At 34.5% G+C, this 9,625-nt stretch overlaps 1 protein-coding gene across 1 annotated transcript; it reads right to left on the reverse strand.

Moving 5' to 3' along the window:
* Nucleotides 1-140: 140 nt before the first annotated feature.
* LOC111038324 (plexin A3-like) lies at nucleotides 141-6,291 on the reverse strand. The gene is made up of 3 exons (XM_022321369.1): nucleotides 6,086-6,291; nucleotides 4,921-5,024; nucleotides 141-3,240 (listed from the first exon to the last, which is right to left on the reverse strand). Exons 2-3 carry the CDS (start codon nucleotides 4,996-4,998, stop codon nucleotides 973-975), a joined length of 2,346 nt encoding a protein of 781 aa, XP_022177061.1. The 5' UTR covers nucleotides 4,999-5,024; nucleotides 6,086-6,291; the 3' UTR covers nucleotides 141-972.
* Between the last annotated feature and the right edge of the window lie 3,334 nt (nucleotides 6,292-9,625).

Consider the following 9,625-nt stretch of genomic DNA (forward strand, 5'->3'; position numbering starts at 1 on the left):
TCATTGTTTATTTTGGCTTTAAGTTTAACGTTTTTTTAATATATCTGCTGTATTGGAAAATTATCAAATCGATGAATAAGAAACAGTTCATCTGAAAACTGAAAAGCAAGAATCAATCTGAATCATAATATTGTATTCAATTGTATTATACTCAAATTTTATTAGCGTTAATTATATATCTCTCGACACTATGACTCACCGTCATTGATAAATTGACTTTTATCAAGAATATTAAAGTCATTCGTTTTATAATGTATTTATACTCTATAGTATCTTAGTTCATGGCCCGTATAAAGTTATACAATTATATTAATTGACTTCTCTTTTCATAAAATACGCTCGTTTTATCAACATTGTTTAATTTATCAATCTCCAACAATAATTATTCAAAATTAAAATATAATATGTACAACAATCTATAGATTAACTACTGCATAATTATATAAACTCCGCAGTTAGCCCGAATTATGAGGTATTGCATTATGTTATTACATAATCATCAAAAATATTATTTTACTTTTTACACACGTATGAAAATCTATCATAATAATACTATTACATAGAAAATATACTATAAAGTTACATAAATATATCAGCTATCTTTACAGGCTGCTACTTATACCTATAATTAATAAATAATAATCATATTATCTTACATGCCTAGCTATAGCCACATAGGTAGGTAGTTAATATTATATTTATATTATATTATATACGATATTATACCTAACACCTAATATATAAATTACAAAGAGAAGAGATTTTTATTATTTAATATTTTCTATTTTGTTACCGACGATATGGACGAGAACCATGCAAATAAACCCATAATATGTAACTCACGCACCTTACCTACACATGCCTGCATTACCTATGCAACCCAATAAACTAGAATCACGAGAATAAGTGACCCGTTTCATCACGAATGACGTGCATATTATGATGATATTAACAATAATTAATATTATTTCCCTATGATCTGTCTTTGATGGTCGGCGCCACAGGCGACTCGACGTCATCTTTGCAGGCGCCATCGGTTTGGGTTCCGGTTCCAGTTCCAATTTCGACCCCGTTAAGGTGCTCGCACAACGACCGCATTTCCGTCTGCTGGTGGGAAATGGTCATGGCGATCTTCATGCAGTACACGACGGCCGCAACGATCGTGATGATCAGCGACACCAACGCAATGCCACCGAAGATGATGGTATTGATCCGCAGCGGGCTGCTGTACCGGGGCGTCTGCGGCTTCCGCTTGACCTCGTACACCAGGTTGCCGACGGTCACGATGATCTCGTCGTTGACCAGGACCGCCGGTAATTCGTCCTCGTCGTCCTCGTATTCGTCGCTCTGGCCTTCGCCTGAACGACCGTCGCTGTCCTTGAACGTCAGCCGTTTGGGCGGCCGGCACACGATGCGATCTGATTCCACGGACGTGACGTTGCACGGGACGCCGGTGTTGTGGAACAGGACCGTCAGGTCAGCATCGTAGTCGTAACCTTGGTCCATGTTCAGGCCGTACACGGTAACAGTGCGTCCGTCTGTGTCGAAGTCGGTGTACACCGGGTCCGGGTACAGAGTGTAGTCGGGAGTGCCGGTCGGCGGCTGCATCTTGACAAAGGTGTTGTTGTAGTCGGCCTGGAACCCGAACTTAAGCGCGGTCACCTGGTGCGGTGCGGGACGGTTGATGGTAGGCGCCGTGCATATCAAGTACGTGTTGTTTTGCACCACGCACCCACCCGTGTACTGTATGCCGTTGTACGACACGTGCACCAGTGGGTTGTGGATACACGCAAAGTTCTGGCCAAGTACCGGCAGCTGGGTGCCACCGGACGCTATGCCCCGGAACGCCTGGCCACCGTCCACAGACGGCGAGGACGTGTACACGAATGGCGGATCGTGCACGTACTTGTTCAGATAGTGGTCGAACTCGATCCGGACCGCAGTAGTGGAGGGACCGTCGCTGGCACCCGTGATGCACGTCACCTCGTTCTGGCTCTGTGATAGCACCTCGCAAGTAATGTTTTCCCGCATGTACACCCGAATAGTGTTGCCGGCGTCCAAGAATCGGCCGCGGATCGTGATCTTAGTGCCGCCGGTGGTCGGGCCGCAAGAAGGCCATACGCTCGTTATTACCGGCTCGACGAAGTAGAAGCTCTGGTTGGACCGAAGCGTGAACGTGGGTAACAACTTGTCCTCCTCCGACCTGTAAGTCACCTCCACCGGGCCCTGGTTCAGAGTACTCGTGTTGGTCGGCGATATGGTGCACTTGACGGCAGTACCGTCCATGGACACGGTGGGCAACAGGCACCGGCTATCGGCCACCTTGATCACGGTCACCTTATTCTCGGACAGCGTCCGGTGATTCTTGATGACGATCCGTATTGTCGTTCCACCGGCCCACGATCCGTACAGTGGTGAGATGGACTCGATCCGGACCTCGGGACATTGGACCAGCACGTCTTGCAACGGTGCTAAGTGACCAGGGTCGGCCAGCCGACGGACGTCGCACTGCTGGTACGATCCGGTGCACGGGTTGGTCTTGGGACACCACTGGCAGTAGTACCGGTACACGGCGTCGTCCCAAAGGCAGACCTTGCACTCGTCACTCGGGCCCAGCTGGTCTTCGGTGACGCACGCGTTCCGGGGCACCGTGAAGTCCAAGTAGTGGTCACTCTTATCGTCGAACGCCAACGGGACGCCGTTCACGGAGGTTGCGAAGTAAACCATCGACGACAGCGATGAGTTCACGGACTCCAAGTAGTCGGACTCGCACGTGATCTGCCGCCCTCCACTTTCCACCTTTCCAGGGTACTTCATCTCGTTCAGGTGGCACCACACCCCTCCCCGTTCGAGCAGTGCCCTGAACGTGCCGGTCGGGTCGTTGGACACCTTCACGTTCACCGTGCGATTTGTCGTGTTCAATTTGGTCTGTTTCTGGTAGTTGACCTTGAACCGCGGACACGACCCGGCATCGCGCACCGCCTTGGTCGGTGGGTGGTGGTGACCGTCGTCGCCCGGGTCTTCGACCAGTTGTTTTTCCGTCGCCGCCGTGTCATTGCACGACTGTCGTACCAGTGACCAGCTGCAAGCGGGGGCCGCGGCTGTGCATTCTGCGCACGTGTCTCGTGCCACGCAATCCGCGGTCACGTTGGGCCGCATGGTCACGGTGGTTTGTTCTGGTACGGTGGTCGAAGGCGATTCGGCCGCTGCTATCATACCACTGCCCGTCGTCATCGAAATCTACATATTACGGTATATCAGTGACGCAAGTTCAGGGATTAAAAACGTTTTTAATTTTTGAGCTTTCGGTTTTTATTATCAACAAAATAATTATTATTTTTGTGAATTATGAATATCATTTTCAACATATTCGTTTTAACAGACCCACTTTCTACACTATAGTAATATGTCTTTAAGTTTTTGATTTTAATTTTGACGTCTTAGGATTTTCTGTTTTTGATTCTACAATAGTTAACATTAAAAATAATAAATAGGCTTTTTTGAGAAATAATTAAGCTCTATAAAAACCAATATAATGGATGAAAAGAGTACTATTATTATATTTGTGTTGAGTGCAGGTCACTATGTGGTCTCCGTCTCACAAATGGATAGCATTGCAAAATCTGAGTTCAGACTTCAGAAGCTTCAAATTATTTTTTTTATAGTGCTATTTAGTGTGTTTACTTACAATTCACAGTGGAATCAGTTAACCTATGATCAAACTTCAAGATAAGAACATAATCTATGTTCTCGCACAATAAGAGAGTTTTTGACACTATTTTAATTTTTAAGCAATATAATACGAGCATTGTTAAATATGTATTAATATTTTACTCTAGGTAATTATCATAACTGACTTAAAATTAAACTATCATAAAAACACCAACGAGAGAGAACAGATAATTAAATTCATAGGTCAATATTTAATGTCTCAATTAATTCTAAAATTTAAGCTTACAACACAAAATTTGATTTGCTGTGTAGGTACTATGCTATGCTGTGCGTTAGTAAGACGGAGATAACACATTATGCCTTACGTGGCACTACTTCCTTTCAAATGTAAATGTACTCAATAATAAATACATCTTTATTTAACGTTTCTATAATAAATTCTGATACTGCTTTAAAGAAAAGGTATTTAGTGTTTCTAATCCTAATGGCATTGTTTTAGCAAACTTGTACCTACGTAATGTCATGAAGGTTTACATTTTGAAACAATAGTAACCACAATATTAATATATGATAACTAGTGAGTGCATATCGACAAATTTAAACGTTTAAATGTTTAAATGTTACTGAGATTATCACCTAAACATCTAAAATGCATTTTTGTATTGTTCATTCAAATATTATGTGCTATTAATCTGAGTCTAACGTCCAACAAAATATTAACTATTATTATTTGACGGACCTTCTATATAAATTAAAGGTTTTACAATTGTATTATGGCTACAATTAAATACTTGTTTTGACTTTATGTAATATTCTTCTCTAAATTGTTTGTTTATCAAATTTTTTACAAAAAATATCAATTGACATAAATGATATAATATATATTTTGTATGTTATTCAATCATTAATTTAAGGACTGCTAGTTTTATTATCTATGGTATGTCTTTGACTAATTCTGAAAATTGAGCAATTAGGTATCACTTTTAATAAGGATATATTTATTGTATTAGTAATCATATACAATTATTTTAATTTAATTTAATTTAGATACATTAACATATTTAAAGTTTAAACTATTATAATATTATGAGGTTTCATGCATTGCATATGATATGTTGATTGTTGATAACAAATAAAAATCGTATACTGAATTGTATGTTAATATATTATAGCTACACTTATAAAAGCTAAAAGTGAAAGGAGGTTCGTTTTTTAATTTTAATGCCCATAATGTATAGATATACTTACGATCACTATTGCCAGCCATAGTCTATTAGCAAATAAATGGTTCCAAGAACGTTTTTTTGAACGTCTGCCCCCAAACATATTGTTATCTATGTTTGTATGTTCTCCTGAAATGAAACATTTATTTAATTCCACAGTTTATTACATGGAAATATTTTTGATTTTAATTTATTCCTTTTTTTTAGACATTTTAATGAAAAATGATTAATAAATATTAAATTGCTCTGTTTTTGACTTTCGATCTCAAAATGTACTGTATGTTCGATTAAATTATTAATACCGAAAATCTCTGTACTTGTATATAAAATATTAAAAAATATGGTGGATAAATACAAAATACGATTTCAATTTAGTTTACTAAATGGGCATGGGTACTGAACCTAGTGAAAAAATATTAAATTTCCGTCTCATTTAATGTCGAATGCATTCTTAATGTATGACATTTTGAAACTTTAATGTGCGGGGAAATACTGTAATAGGTCTTTAATAGAATATTATATGCAAAAGTAACAGTTATAATTGAAAGGTTAGAAGTTAATTTAAAGTTAAAGTGTAAGCAAAAAGGTGAAATTAATTTAAATTTCAAGCTAATGTTAAAATTAAATTTACTTTTAACTTAACTCTTTAAATTTCTTCCCTAACTTATTAGGGATAAGCCCGACTAATGCCCGAACTTAGACTAAATCGCTCATTAAATTACAAACAGTTATTAAATTAATATATCAATAGCATATCTTGTAAAAACTATGACAGGTTAGGTTATGACCTAGGACAGTCTACTACACGAATCGGCTTCCTGACTTCTGCGGAAAATAAGTATAATATCTACATAAAATTCAATATTTGTGTTCCGAAATATAACATTTTTGTGAAAAGATGTATAATTTATCGGAAAAATGTTCACGTAATATTTAATGATGAAATATTCGAAAAACTCAGTAAATCGGTAAATTGTGTACAAAATCGGCGATGGAATTTTTTTTCAATTTTTAAAAATGTATGATAAATACTTGTTCAATTTTTACTTTCTCAAGACTTTAATAAAATGTGTATATACTATGAATCCTTTTATTACTTACATCACCTATTCCCCTAAAATTGTTTTAATTTTATTATTAATTATATTATTGCCTGCATCCTACTATTGAATGTTTATAAATTTACTTACTTGCTGTTAGTGCCTTGTGAGTTATGAATAGAAAAATATCGTAACCGTACAAGATGTATTTCTAAGTATATTAACACCTAGATTTTATTTTCAAAAGTACTTTAAAATTTAAATAAGCAATTACATTTAACTGTGATGCTCGATCTTCTAGCGTTCGAAACGTGTTGTATCTATCGCAATTACTATTCAAGTAACTCAACCTTCGTCTGAAATAAATCATGTTCTTAAAGGGCTATTATATATTTATCATATTTTATGCTTATTAACTAATGGGCGTAGTCAGATTATGTCAATAGTCGATGGTTATACAATTATATATAAAAAATTACGTAGGTATAGAATATAAAATATTGTCGTATTACTCGTATTATAATAAAATTAACCTATTAAAAATATCTCCCTAATTTAGATGACATCCGTCCGTACAGACTACAGTACTTATATTAACTAATAAGGGAACAACAATCCAAACACAAATTCAAGCACAATCTAACAAAGAATATATTTAGCATAAACAAAATGCTCCAAATTTTAAATTAGTACTCCGATGAAGATGAAGTCCAACAAACTTTGAAAGCTGCACAACAGTGTTCAACAAACCGCGATAACTTGCTTAGTATAAAAAAATGTCCATATAAACTTACATAATTCTAATATAAACATACAATGAACATTTCATGTATCTAAGTATATTTTTTTAAGTTATACCTGCGTCCTTCACCAAAAATCAAAATCGTTTTCGTCAAAAACTGGTTTTGCTTAAAAATCTCAGTTTTTTATTAATTTAATTTTCATTTATTCTTACGCTTTTGAAAGCTATCTCGAATTTTTTACTTTTGAGCCCCAAAGTACCTACTAAATTCACATTCCCACCAGAAAAGAAGCTGAGGAAAATCAAATCATTTTTACTGCTCCAAAATGTGATGATAGGCACAAATAACAAAGTGCGTGTTGCGAGTACGTGTTGAAGTAAATCTTCATCAAGGGGTATGAAAAAATAAGATTGTCACCCAACACGATCGAATATTAGGTTTATTGGAATAGAATAAAAATAATTAAATTTTCAATTTAAATTCATTTGGTATTATTATTATTTTACAAAGATTACTATTTATTAGTATTATTACCATTTAGAATAACCATAGTGTCTTGAACTCGCCATCTTGACTGGTAATAATCTTCTTTTTTCGTACCCTCAAAGGGCCAGCCTGGCCATGGCCATTGAATGACAAACTCAGCTCTCCTTAGTTTTTTTTAAAGGGTCTTAAATTTTTAACTGGCTCGACGTGTTCCTAGTTTATGTAGCTAGTAGAAACAGCATAAAGTATCCATCGAAATATTTAACCGTTCGTAATTTTTCTTTATAGGGCCCAAGACCATTAATTAAATGAAACCTCAAAAAAACTAAGCCGTGGGCTTTTAGTGTGCCAGGCCCCAACACTGTCCCCACTGTAAAGAAATTTTTCTTCAAAAACACAAATCGTTGTGAAATCCATACATCATCGATACTCTCAGAAAATCTAAAATTGAAAAAAAAACGAGAATTTTTAAAAGAACATTTGACATTTTGTGTTTCGTTTTTATGCTATAAATTCCAATATATTATATATATATATTATTAGTAAGGTCAAAAGTTTGAATGTTTAATACTAGGTTCTTTATAAGTTGTTATAAAAGTAGTTGATAAATTAAAGATTCAAACGCACGATTCTTTTAAAACATATTTAAGTTAAAATTTTAATAAAATTGATCGAAATTCTTCAAAAACATTTTCAAATTCTTTGTAACTAACAAATAAAAAGTAAAATTGTTATAGCTAAGAATCAAAAAATGTAATACAATGATGAAAAATCTTAAAAATAAATAAACACATTTGTTTTTTACAGACATTTTACTTTTAACTTTGAACGAAATTACATATTAAAACCAAGAATAACAATTATAGATAGTTTGTTATAATTTAAAAATAGTATTCGTAAAAACTTACGTATAATATTCAAAACATTGATATTAATTGTATGCAATTGTGTATTACTATAAAAAGTTAAACATTATTATAATAATTAATAGCGATACATGTATGCCCACAATGACATTTTCAAACGCAATTTTTTTGGCAAAAAATAATTTAATCTACTGCAGTTCTAAATTACTTCAATCATAATATAAGATTTGCTTAGTTAGTACTAGAGTGATTATTGAATTCAAAAATTTAACACATCCACGGTGGCTCTTTAGACACATAATAATGTACTGCACTGCAGCGTTACCAAATTACCTGCTTTTTTCAATTTATGTATGATACAATGTTTGCATGTGAGTAAAAAATATTTTAAATTTAATAGAAGATTTCTCAAAAGTTGTTCACATCACAATATTAAAATCGAAAAAAGGTACTATTTACATATTTTATGAAGTCGAATAATCAGAATAAATAATATAACTATTTTCTCAAATAATTACTGTTATTTTTTTATAAATTTATATGCGTAATTTTGGTTGTACTTTTCGATCACATGACCCGACACACTCAGATAGTCGCCTACCACGATATTGATCTGTTTAGATGATAAACCTAACTGAGTCGACGATGACTGTGACAGCATACAAATTATCTGAGTGCGGTGTATCGAAATGACCAAGCAAGTAGCAATGGGACGACCAGGTTTCAGCCACCAATACAATAGAAAACTCCACAGCGGCGTAACCTTGGTTAAGGTAAAAACCATTTACGGTAACATTGGCACATTGCAGAAACCGTCTAGTACGAAATCCGTGAAAATCGGATCATGATACAAGTGATAACCAGTGGTCGAAGTGGGAGGGGGGTTACGGAGAGATGACATCCCTCTACTTTTTTTAATTTACATTTTTCATACCTCCACTTATTATCTCTAAAAGAATACATCCTCTTTTATATTAGATATTCAACATATATTCAGATTTTTGATTTATACATATTGGTGTTTTTAATAAAAATGGAATTTTTAACTATTATGAATTTTTCCAATGTTTCTTTTAAATGAGTTTTGTCAAGAAACAAGTTTAGTATTTTTTTTCTTTAAATTACACTGCGACGCCTAAATTAAATAAACCTAAACGTCATTTGTTCTAAAATTATGTCGATAAGATAACAATAAGAGTATAATCTTAATTCAAGTTTAGTTATTTTTAACCTACTCTATGGAATTACCCAACAGCTTGGTGTGGTGATGAGCAGCTGCTGTAGACTGTATTGTAATTCGTGATTAAAACAATAAACATAAGATTATTTGTATTTCAAATAATTTGTATCAATTCAATATATTCAGTATTTCAGTGTATCACGATTCACGAATAATTAAAATTACAATTAAATCTTATAATATAATAGTGTGTTTAATTAATAGACTAAATATTATTTATTGCTACATAACTCTTAAATACAAAACTTTGTTATATTATTTAAATAATATTGGTTTATTTTATGAATCTGTTTTTTGTTTAAAGCTACAATAATTTTTATTTGTTTGTTTAATAATGTTATATGTTGCAACATAA

Source organism: Myzus persicae, unplaced genomic scaffold (assembly GCF_001856785.1).
Source record: "Myzus persicae strain clone G006 unplaced genomic scaffold, MPER_G0061.0, whole genome shotgun sequence".
Classification (NCBI taxonomy): Eukaryota; Metazoa; Arthropoda; class Insecta; order Hemiptera; family Aphididae; genus Myzus; species Myzus persicae.